General features: G+C 34.0%; 1 protein-coding gene across 12 annotated transcripts in view; it reads left to right on the top strand.

Moving 5' to 3' along the window:
• Positions 1 to 12,989, top strand: part of WDFY3 (WD repeat and FYVE domain containing 3) — a 259,871-nt gene that overhangs the window by 119,021 nt on the left and 127,861 nt on the right. For all 12 annotated transcript variants that reach the window (XM_089912207.1, XM_089912206.1, XM_089912205.1 and 9 more), the window contains 3 exons: positions 1,214 to 1,380; positions 9,287 to 9,754; positions 10,657 to 10,758. In XM_089912207.1, coding sequence (XP_089768333.1) covers positions 1,214 to 1,380; positions 9,287 to 9,754; positions 10,657 to 10,758 — 737 coding nt within the window. The remainder of the gene's footprint in view (positions 1 to 1,213; positions 1,381 to 9,286; positions 9,755 to 10,656; positions 10,759 to 12,989) is intronic.

The raw sequence follows: 12,989 nt of genomic DNA, 5'->3' as shown, positions 1-12,989 counted from the left end.
AAATGGCTGGTTACAAGTTTATTAGGAAGAAGATACTCTTGTCTTGATAGTTGTTCCTGGGCCATTAATTATTTTTAAATCATTTGATTTACTGTAAACCAGCACTATTTTGTAAACTTTTTATTTCTAACACCAGTTTGACCTCATTGCCATTACTTAATACTAGGCAACCCCCAAGAATATAATCTTGCATATATATCCTAATTTCCAAACGAGGACATATGAAAGTTTATGAAATAACTAATTCACATTACTAATTGATGCAGTCCTTTGAGAATTCAAGAGCCTTAAAAATGTTGACACTCGTTTACAAAATAATTTCACTTATGTTTATTGATCCTAAAGATCCTAAGGCACACAAAGTTTTATGCATGTTAGTGCTCCTGAATTCTGGTATCTACTAGCTGTCCCACCCTCCACTCCCCAAATCTACTGTTGGCTCTCTATAGCCATTAAAAGCATATCTATTGCGAGTTTATACTAACACGGAGAGGCATGTGCATAACACTAGTTAATGAAAGAAACAGGTTACAACATTCTGTGTATGGTATGAAAATATTATTAAAACTTTTCACATTAAAAAAAGACAACTTTAAAGGAATTAAGACTTTTCAAAAATTGTTAGAGACTCTCAGAAGTTTATTTAAGTGTATTCTAATGTGAGTATTTGAATTAATGAAATACAGGTAAAATCTTACAAATCTTCCCAAGGAATCTTCCCAAGGAATTCACTTTTTAAAATTAACAGAGGAAAGCAATTATACTCCAGTAAAGATGTTAAAAAAATTTTTTAAGAAAAGATGTAAAAAAAAAAATTAACAGAGAAAATTTCTTAGGAAAGAAATGGTAGATAAGGTTTTTGGTTATAAACAGTGAAACTTTTATAACCTTAGAGCCTTAAGGAACTTAAGAGATATTTCTATACCAAAGATTAGTGATTTACCTAAAATAATACTGTTAGTGGCAAAATCAGCATTTATCAGGTGTCCTGACTATTGGTATAATTTCTTTCAAATGCACCATCATATCTTATAATAAAATTTGTGGATTTATAAAAATAGTATGTTTTCATATATGAAAAAATGTAAGAAGAAACTTCTTGTAGTACTCTATACATTTATGTATTGCATATAAAATTGAAATTTTCTTTCTGTATTAAATTTGAAAATACAACACAAGAGAAAATATATTTGCTAAATCATACTTTTCTTAGATTGGAACAAGCAAAAGAGGCAGAATCCAAAGATGCCTTGAAAGATCTGGTTAATCTGATAACTTCCCTAACAACATATGGTGTCAGTGAACTAAAACCAGCTGGTATTACCACAGGGGCACCCTTTTTATTGCCTGGATTTGCAGTACCTCAGCCTGCAGGCAAAGGTGAGTCTTTTTTTTTTCCCCCCATTCTGAGCCACTCAAAGAAATAGAGAAAGAATGAATTAGTCAGATTTTGATTGCTCTTCATTTATGTTATTTATAGAAAAGTAATATGCTGTTTTTCATTAAAGTTGGTGCTTTCTGTGGTATAATTTCTTGAGTGACAGTCTTTAGCAGATCAAATACTTGAATATAATATGAAAATATTTTTTAAAGCAGTAAGATTTATATTTTAGTATTTCATTTTAATGTTCAAACGGTTTAATAATCCAAACATGCCTCTGTCGAATGTTGACACTCCACACATTTCCAATTTATGTGGATGGAACTTGATTCACACTCTGATCTCTATACCTGTCTCTATGTAAGAGGTATATAGAAAACACAGGTGTACATGCTTATATTTTATTTAAGCAAACCTAGGTACAGAGAAGTTACATTACATATTTTCGGGTCAGAGAGTAATTTTTATAGTTCAGATTTCCTAACTTTGGTTCTTCATCTAGTGATCTTTTACTAAGAAAATTTATTGTATAATTAATAACATTTAATTATGTAAGAGTGCAAGCTAGTTTTATTGTTTATTTTCACTTTTTAAATGCATAATAACCATTCTGAAAGAATCTGAGCCCACAGGCCTCTAATAGTTCCTTTCACATTATTGTTACATACTAAGTATTCAATACAATTATGATATTTGCATGTAAAACTTAACTAGCCGAAAAATATCAGTATGTCTGGTTATTTAAATTTCACAGTACATTATCTATGTATTTTATGACATAGAAGCTAGCAGTTATAAATTTTTAAGTCAGAATAAATAGATATACTAGAAAATCCTAAATTTAATTTACTGGAGAAAATTATATTGAAAAGTCACAACTTAGATTGAAGTTGTCAAACTTCCATAAGATGTACCGTCAGTGTATAGGTTATACAGAACTTTTTAAATAAGCAAAATCTAGGAATATCTTACTGAGCAGTTCAAGGCTTCATTTTATTTAATATTAAGGAACAATATTAAATTAACTCTTCTAATTCGTAGACTCTAGCTTGAGTATTCTACAATTAACTCTTTCTATGAGTTCAAACTAAAAATAGCTCAGCAATATACATCCTATTTTAGATTTCATTGTTTCAGTTGGTTACTCAATCTGCTTGTAACACTGACATAATATTTAGTTACAGAGTATAATTTTGAAATTACAATACTATAATGAGATAATTAATGCATCTAAATTAACCTTCTTCATATGTCTGCCTGATCCATAACAAGGATGATACGTAGATAACCTAGCACCTCTGGGGGTTATTTTGAGAATTCAGTGACATGTTTATGAAAACAAGGTTAGCTAGAAAGGACGTTGCCGTAAGAGTCAGAATTGAGGTAATCATGAGTGACCTAACCTTTCTAGATATCAATTTCTTCTTCAGAAACATTGATGTAATATTCTATAAAATGAATGGGTCAAGCTAGATCATTTTAAGTTTCATTTATAACTTAAAATTATCTCTTTCCCATGACCTACTTTGTAGACTTATTATACAGGCTAAAGTAGATAGTTCTATTCCACATAAAGGGAATGTGGAATATATTTTATTTTTTGTCAGCAGTATTGAAGTATAATTTGTATATATTAAAATGTATACATTTTAAGTGTTGAGTTTGATGAGTTTAGGTAAATATATGTGGTTGTGCTGTCACCACCATAATCATGATATGGAATATTCCCATCCTTCTAAACGTTCCCTTGTTCCTTTTTGTATTCAGTGCCCCCCCTCATTATCCCCTTGCCCTGGTAACCATGGATCTGCTTTGGTTTTGCCCTTTCTAGAATTTCATAAACTAGACTCATAAATTATGTAGTTTCTTGTATCTGGCTTTGTTCATTTTCAACATTTATCCATGTTATTGCATATATCTGAAGTTCCTTTTTAATTCTGGATAGTATTTCATTGTTTAGATATCCTGCAATTTGTTTATCTGTTCAGCAGTTGATGGTGTTTATTTAACTGTCATGAATAAATGTACCAGAAACTTTCGTATAAAACAAGTCTTTGTGTGGACATATGTTTTCATTTCTTTGGGGTGATACCAAGCAGTGGAATTACTGATTCATATGGTAGATGTATGTTTAACTTTATGAGAAACTGCCAAACTGTTTTCTAAAGTGGCTGTCCCATTTTGCATTCACATCAGCTATGTATGAAAGTTTGCTTTACATCCTCAGAAACACTTGGTGTTATTAGTCTTAATTTTAGATATTCAAGTATGTAATAGTATCTTTTTTAAAATATAATTTGCCTTTTTCTAAAATATTTCAAGCATCTTTTTATGTTCTTATTTGCTGTCTGTGTCTCTACTTTGGTTCAGATCTCTGTGTCTAATTTTTGATAGGATTGTTTGTTTTACTGGAATTTTAAGAGTTCTTCAGATATTCTGGATAAGTCCTTTATAAGATACATACATTTTGTAAGTATGTTCTCTTAGCCTTGTTGTGCCTTTTCTTGGTAATATCTTTGAAGATCACAAGTTTTTAATTTTGATGAAGTCCAGTTTATCACTTTTAAAATATTTTGTGGGTTTTGCCTCATACTGAAGAAATCTTAACCCAAATTCACTGAGATCTCCTGATTTCTTCTAGGAGTTTCATATTTTAACTCTTACACTAAGGTCTATGATACCTTTCAAGTTAATTTTTGTATATGGTAGGAAGTAAGGTTTGTTTGTTTGTTTTCCCGATACGGATATGCACACGTGCTAGGACTGTTTATTGAAAAAGATTATATAACGATACATTTGGAACTCTTCTCAGTTCTGCTCCATTAATGTGTCTGTCCTTAAGCCAATACTATATGGTCTTGATTGCTATATCTTTATAAAGTCTTGAAATAGAGTCATTTAAGTTGTCCAATTTTGTTCTTTTCAAAATTATTTTGGCTATTCTAGGTCCTTTGAACTTCCATATGAATTTAATAATTTGTCAATTATTGAAAACAAAAAAAAAAGCCTGCTGAGATATTCGTTGGGAGTACATTGAATCTATAGATCAGTTTGGACAGACTTGACAGCTTAACAGTATTGAGTCCTTCAATTCATGAGCAGACAACTATCCCTTATTTGGGTCCTAGTATTTTCTCTCAGCAACGTTATATAGTGTCCATTGTATAGAACTTTCAATTCTTTTGTTAAATTTATTCTTAAATATTTTATTCTTTTTGATACTGTTGTGAATAAAATTGTTTTTGTAATTTCATTTTGGATTGCTTGTTGTAGTTTATAGAAGAGATAATGGACTATATTGCACAGGAATGGAGATGAGGAAATCCAGCTGTGATGAGGCCATGTTTATTAAACATTGATAGAATGAGGCAGTGATAGTCCTTTACAGATTTTAACTCTTTGGTCTGGATTATTTATAAGTTGGAGCTGTGTATATTCTGATATATTTGACACTATCATACTTTTTGTCAGTTATTTCTTAGCGGTACTTTGGGGAATATTTTCTTTGACGTCACTGGTTTCCCTTTCATTATCTATGAAAAGAAAATTCCTGTTACCAAGGAATTTTTACCCATTCATTGATAATTACATTTAAAAGAGAAAACATGAATATATCTGCCTTATATTGCTCTATACATAGATACAGTTTACCTACCTTATTTTTACTGCTGATTTTAGGTCAAGTGAAACAGTATAGAAATATAAAATTTAAAAGAAAAAGTAGACTGAGTTATTAGTGAAGCTGGTAGATGTATCTGTGTGTGTATGTTAAAGCTTGAAAATGACTCCCGTTTCTATATTATATAGCAAATGCTTTTTATAAAACTTTGTATCCTCACCAGCAGATAGATTTTTCTAAAGAAGGAAATTAAAGAAAAATGTAGCAGTCCTTCTGTTTAATAACAACTCCATGGTGTTTTTTTACCTTAACTATGCTAGAAACATCTTTGCAAGGTTGTACTCTGTAATTCATAGCTCTCCAGAGCTTCCAAGTTTGTTCCCTAAACACAGCGAGTGCTTTTAATACATGTTTAATAGAGAATATATCTCTTCATAAAAAAAGACCATACCTGTCTTTTTCAGAACTTTTCTGTGGCTTCACCTTTACAAACATTGTCTTGTAACACATTAATTCTCATAACACATTAACCAATATAAAAGGATAATGTATTTTTTCCTTTCTCATATTTTTGTTCATGCTAGTAACCAAAGTGCCTTGCATTGTTCATCATGGGTTTACTTTTTTTTTTTTTTTTTGTGGTACGCGGGCCTCTCACTGTTGTGGCCTCTCCCGTTGCGGAGCGCAGGCTCCGGACGCGCAGGCTCAGCGGCCATGGCTCACGGGCCTAGCCGCTCCGCGGCATGTGGGATCTTCCCGGACCGGGGAACGAACCCGTGTCCCCTGTATCGGCAGACGGACTCTCAACCACTGCGCCACCAGGGAAGCCCCATGGGTTTACTTTTGAGAGCTTTTTATCTATTCTGGTTCACTTTATATTGGATGCCAATGTGGCCAGGGCTGATGTTCAGCTGGCTTGCGGGAGTATAACCCTGAGGATTGTCTATAGCCAGCTGTCATTCTGATTGGTCACTCACATGTGTAATTCATTCGTTACTTTCTGTCTTATACTTCCTAAACGTTTATTAATTTCCTCCCTTCTGGTAACAGCCCTACTGCCACTACCTTAGTTGAGGCTGTACAGATCACTCACCTGGATTACCATAGGTGTCTTTGTAACTGTTCACCTTTCTATTCATCTCTACTCCTCAGAGCCGTCCTCTGCAGTGTTGCATGGAATCAAACTCTGGTGACTTGGAATCTGAAAAATAATATTCAGTGTCTGTTTACTGAATGAACGCTTGCATTTCTTTATTTAGACCTTTATTCTTACTTCATTTTACATTTTGCTTATGCTTGTGTCATATAAGCTCTTTTTTCAAGCGTTCACTTTTACATTAGATTCTGAAAATAGGAAAGCTCTATTCTTTGTTGTATATACACTTGTTCTTCTAAACCTTAGAATAGTTTCTTTTGTTTCTGCTTATATAGACTTGAGAGTAATGAGATGGTGATTGTCATCTGTTAGAATGATTTCCTTACTTTACTCTTATTTTAGTTATTTGTGTGCTAAACAGATTTTAGTCAGTTAATGCAAATTTTGAAACTTATACAGGATATATCTGTTTAGTTAAAATATTAGAGTATTTATGTGTCAATATTTAGGGGATATTCCTGTCTCATATAGAGCAATCTTTTAATTATCTTTTAGATTTAATGATGCTCCCTTCCCAATTAAATATTGTAGGAATTTAATGGCTATGACGGTCCTGAATAATTACTCCTGATACCATCAACACTTCAGATGTGTATGCCACTAATTTTGGAATTAGAGTTCTGACATTCCTTTAGATCGTTTTTCCTGATAGAAAGCCAAATTATTAGATTCTGTTTAGTTTCATTGTATATAAGGTGTACTAAATTTGGAAATAATATTACAAAATCTTTTTCTGGATTAGTCACAGGAATGATTGAATTTTACATGTTAGTATAAGACTGATTGCATTGGTTAAAATGCTCTGCTCTTGAAGCTGGTCTTGGAGACCAGTTAGTCTTGATGTTCCTTGGTCATTTACTCTGATCAACCTACTTTAACTACTTGCTAATGGCCCCTAGATGAATTGGATAACAAGGGGGATTAAGGAGTAAGTAATGAATCAGAGCAGATTCATTACTTACTTACTGTAAGTAAAAAGAAATTACAAAGAGCCAAAATTCCTTTGACCACTGCATTTCTACTGTTATCTTTATATGCGAGGATTACCACATTTTACATTTGACTTTTAATTGTGTGTATTTTTACACATTGTGTTCAGTTCAGCTCTTTGGGGTTGGTGGTTAATATGCCTTATCTTTTGTCAGTGACATCACTTAAAACCAGATCATGAAAATTAAACTCGGAAAAATCTGAATTTTCCCACATTACCCTAAGTTCAGCTCTTTCTAACTCCTTTCTTTATGGTGAGAAGTGATATTGTCATATAGCCCAAAGATGCAAAATGTTGATTAGAGTTATTCTTTAACCTTATTAATCACACGTAGTCAGACTTGTACATTTGTATGTTCATCAGTCTATCAAAGCTTGGTTTTTGACTACCTGCAGGTAATAAAAAGTAAAGATGTAATCAAAAAGAGCAAGCATCACGTTAATAAGGCACTGGAAGTAAGGATTTGACATTTGGCACACGTGGAATAAGTTTGTATGTTATAAACAAACAGAAATTTAAAGTCACGTATAGACTGAAGATTTTTTTAAATCTTTGCATTTTTCAGATTATGTCCAAACCAGAATTTCTGAGCAGTCTTTCTAACCCATTTTATATTTTTCCTCATTCTGTGTTTATCCTATTTCTAAAATGCAGCTGATTCTGTAAGGCTCTGTGTTAACTGTTTGGTCACTCTTGCAAATGCTTTATATTCCTAATGGTTGTGAACCTGGGGACAGTTTTTATAGACAAACGCTTGTTTTCATTTGCCTCACATATTTCCTATGTTAATTTCTTTATAATGATTGTCACTAATTTGCCTCACAAGAGCTATTATATACAGATTTTTGTTTTTTCTAGTTGGTGTGTTTGAAAATCAGATATTTATAAATATAGCTAGTAGCTGGCCATAAATTGCTTTAACAAATGTGTATGTAAACAAATTGCACTTCCAGCTTGAAAACAAAATAAATTTCCAAATTAAAATTTCATGAAAGTTCTAATGTTATAATTAAAAATGTAAAACTGGAACTTAGAGAATTTTTTTCCCCTCCTGTTTTCCTGCTGCCATTTTTGCTGTTCTTATGCCTGTTACCTCTTCAGCCTGAAAGTCTTTTCACATTGAGAGGTAACTGTTCTTATAGTCAAGGTCAATCTTACAGATAATAAAAAGTAACACTCCTGCACATTTCCAAACTCTGAAGCCTAGACCTGTATAATTTGCTTTATTTTTTCTAAAACAGTCTGATGTTTCAATATATACTATTCTGGAATCAGAATATTCATAATGCTGCATTAAAAGCTTAATTAGTGTTATTTATTTTTAATTAAATGACTGAACCTGTTGAAGACAAAGAAGACCTTTTGTGAAAACAGGATGTATTCTTAGTAAATAGTTGATAGATGTTACAATTCATAATCTGTTTAAATAGACTTGTTTTGGGACTTCCCTGGTGACACAGTGGTTAAGAATCTGCCTGCCAGGGAGATCAGCTTGGTGCTTTGTGACCACCTAGAGCGGTGGGATAGGGAGGGTAGGAGGGAGGGAGATGCAAGAGGGAAGAGATATGGGGACATATGTATATGTATAACTGATTCACGTTGTTATAAAGCAGAAACTAACACACCATTGTAAAGCTATTATACTCCAATAAAGGTGTTAAAAAATTAAATTAATAAGGATATTATTTTGCTTACCAAAAAAAGAAAAAAGAAAAAAAGAATCTGCCTGCCAATGCAGGGGACAGGGGTTCAAGCCCTGGTCCAGGAAGATCCCACATGCCTCAGAGCAGCTGAGCCCATGCGCCACAACTACTGAGCTTGTGCTCTAGAGCCCGCGAGCCACAACTGCTGAGCCCGTGTGCCACAACTACTGAAGCCCGCGCACCTAGAGCCCGTGCTCCACAACAAGAGAAGCCACCACAATGAGAAGGCAGCACATCGCAACGAAGAGTAGCCCCCACTCGCCGCAGCTGGAGAAAGCCTGCGTGTAGCAACAAAGACCCAACGCAGCCAAAAATAAATAAATAAAAATAAAAAAATTTATTAAATTCCATATTTTAAAAATAAATAAATAGACTTGTTTGCCATGTTGAAGATATCACATAGCACTGACTTTTGTGTTCTTGTTTTCTATTTTAGGTCACAGTGTGAGAAACATCCAGGCCTTTGCAGTTCTTCAGAATGCATTTTTAAAAGCAAAAACCAACTTCCTTGCCCACATCATTCTTGATGCCATCACAAATATTTACATGGCTGACAATGCCAATTATTTCATCCTAGAGTCACAGCACACACTGTCACAGTTTGCAGAAAAGATTTCTAAACTCCCAGAAGTACAAAACAAATACTTCGAGATGCTGGAGTTTGTTGTTTTTAGCTTAAATTATATCCCTTGTAAAGAACTTATTAGTGTTAGCATCCTCTTAAAATCTAGCTCTTCTTACCACTGTAGCATTATTGCAATGAAAACACTTCTTAAGTTTACACGACATGACTACATATTTAAAGACGTGTTCAGGGAGGTGGGCCTTCTGGAGGTCATGGTAAACCTTTTGCACAAATATGCTGCCCTCTTGAAGGATCCAACTCAGGCACTACATGAACAAGGTAAAGCACTTTCCATCATTTTATTTTTATTTGACAAAGGGGTTTGAGCAGGGTGTTTTGTTCATGTTTTGCCTGTCATTTTGTTATTGATTTGAATTACTTAATAATGTGCTTTATTATGAGATCCTTGTGAATGTTTCCCACAAGTTAACTTGTTCATTCAACCTCTGTTAGGGAATTGGGGAAAGGCAGGGGGTTGGGGGGTACAGAAGTATGTCGTGGTGGAAGAGAATTTAAGGTAAAAACTGAGGAAAACATTTATGATCCACGTGACCAATGTCTACTACTTTGTTTCTAAGAGGGAATAAAAAAAGCTTCTAGAAACAGTTGGGATGTTTAGGTGCCTTGAAATGTTTTTATTAATTATAGAGAGCAAATATATCTTTTTAGTGATATTATATATACACATATGTATTATCATTAGGTACCTTAAATTTGATGTTTTTCGTCCTTCCTGATAAATCTGTTTAAAGCATAGTAGCATCTGGCACTTAGTATTAAACATGTTGAATGAATTAATGCAAGTTGAATAGACAGCACTATTCATAAACTCTTCATTCTCTTTGGTGCATTAAAATCTAGCATTCTTCTGTTGACCTCCTTGATTAGGAAAGCACCTGTGAGAAGGATACATTTTACTTTGATTGGCATTTTCCTTTTTAATATTTGTTGGGTAGCTCTAGCTTTCTCGCCACACCAAAATGAAATCTATGAACATTGATTTTGACTTCACTTTTGGTAGCTGGTAGACATGTGTATCATTTTTAAAGGCTGTATTATGTAAGTTGTGTTGATGGTAAAAGTGATAGGAATTATTTTTTAAATTATTTAAAAAATGCTAAATCCAGAAAAAAGTAAGCTTATAACTTCTGTGATTTGGACCTTTAATTCTTTTTTCCTAGGGGACTCAAGAAATAATAGTTCATTTGAAGACCAAAAACACCTGGCTTTGTTGGTCATGGAGACCTTGACAGTGCTTCTTCAAGGATCAAACACAAATGCAGGTAATTAGAAAATTTTCTAGCAAATGCTTTGGGAGGATATTACCTCTGGTCTGTCTTCTGTAATGATTCTTGCTTCTGAAATGCTCCTGTCTCTTAGAGGAAAAACTACTGATTCAGTGATGGCACTATCATATCTCTAGAAATGCAATACTTTTGACCTTCCTAAGTTTATGAATGGCAAAATATATAACATTATTATTACTTCAAAATATATTCTTATATTTTATTGTATGCCTTGTGTTTGAAGTATTCTTTCTGTTTTTTTACTTATATAGTACAGACTCTTCATCAAATAACTTTGCTTATTTAAATATTTGCCAAAACATGGTGATTCTCTTAATTATTTAGTAATTCAAGTCAGAGTATTATAATGTTACAACCTTAGGGAAATACTGAAAAGAATAAAACTTGCCTCTCCCAGGTAAAAATGGATTCAGTAAATCTTCTGTTTATCTTTAGTCTCAACTTTTCTTCAGTCTTTTTCTACCTGTCATTAATAAACGGTCCAACTGTATTTATAAAATATCACACTTGCTTTTGAAAAAGTTTACTTAAAATTTCAGCCAATGTCAGAAATCTCCCAGGCACCAATGTCAATACAACTTGAAAGGAATAAGTGATGAGGAGGTGAGTTCAGATGAGTAGGCTGAGCCCAGATCATATAGAGCTTTTTTAGGCCATGCTGAGGAACTTGAATTGTATTTTAAGTGTTATGGCAAGCTAGAAATGAATGAGTTAATGAACAAATAAATGAACTAGCAAACACACAAATGCATGCCTATTTGCCTGAATGCGGAGGAGCCCAACATGCAACATATAAAATATGTCATGTGTCCTAGACACCATGCTAGGCGTTCAAAATGCAGAGATAATTCTTGGACTTCCCTGGTGGTACAGTGGTTAAGAATCCGCCTGCCAATGCAGGGGACACGGGTTCGATCCCTGGTCTGGGAAGATCCCACATGCCATGGAGCAACTAAGCCCGCGCGCCACAACCACTGAGCCTGTGTTCTAGAGCCCGCGCACTGCAACTACTGAGCCCACACACCACAACTACTGAAGCCTGTGCACTCTAGGGCCTGAGTTCTGCAACTACTGAGCCCACGTGCTGCAACTACTGAAGCCCACGCGCCTAGAGCCCATGCTCCACAAGAGAAGCCACCGCAATGAGAAGCCCGCGCACCACAACGAAGAGTAGCCCCCACTCACCGCAACTAGAGAAAGCCCGCGCGCAGCAGCGAAGACCCAACGCAGCCCCACAAAAAAGGATAATTCTTGCCCCAAAGGAATTACAACCTGATGAAGAAAGATGTAAACACATAATTGTATAAGTAATTATTTAAGTACAGTTTTGGTAAATGCCAGTACAGAGTTGAATGAATTTAGAAGGTAATACAAACAATAAGTGTGATAAAATTTAATGGGTATGATACTAACATTTTGTCTGTGGTATCATAATCTCCTTATTTCCACTAACTAAATTTAGTTAGCTGAAATAGAAATGTAATGAGGATGTACTAACAATTTATTTCGCAAATTAGCTTTTTATGACATGATCTAGAGTTACATAGGAAGAGACTGAACAATTCTACTGAAGAGTTGACCCTATAAGACCAAATGTCACTTAATCCATCTCCCAGCATGCCAGACATTTTCACAAAGTTCTTATTGACTGTCTTTTCCTTGTTAAGAAAGATGTTATTAGCTGTGTGATCTCAAGCACTTAAAATAGTATTTCACTCATAGTAAGTATTCAAAAATTATTAGCTATTATGATTGTCTAATGGGCACTACTTGACCACCAGGAAGTAAGTAAACCTGGCCTTCCATGTGCTAAATCTCAGGCACATGACTTACACTCACTTCAAGGTTATAGAATTCTTATGAAGTTAGCAAATAGAAAGTCACTAAATAGAGAGAACAGTGGCCACTTCCACAAAATATACTTGACATTTATTCCTTCAGGAAACACTTTTTGAAACACAGGCCAGAAGGAAATAAAGCAGAAACTAACATACCATTGTAAAGCAATTATACTCCAATAAAGATGTAAAAAAAAAAAAAAGGGAAATCAAATTAATGGGGGACCAAATATATAAGCAAATAATATTAAGACGGTTTGATACAAACTATTACAATAGTGGCGTATACAAGGTACTCTGAAAGCATAAAGGATAGAACAGTTACTTTGGAGGAAATACTAATTGATGATTTAGATCACTTGGTCCATT

Source organism: Delphinapterus leucas, chromosome 5 (genome assembly GCF_059928025.1).
Source record: "Delphinapterus leucas isolate spDelLeu-1000000601 "Yukka" chromosome 5, BTC_Dleu_Yukka2, whole genome shotgun sequence".
Classification (NCBI taxonomy): domain Eukaryota; kingdom Metazoa; phylum Chordata; class Mammalia; order Artiodactyla; family Monodontidae; genus Delphinapterus; species Delphinapterus leucas.
This window is presented reverse-complemented; position numbering and strand designations above follow the sequence as displayed.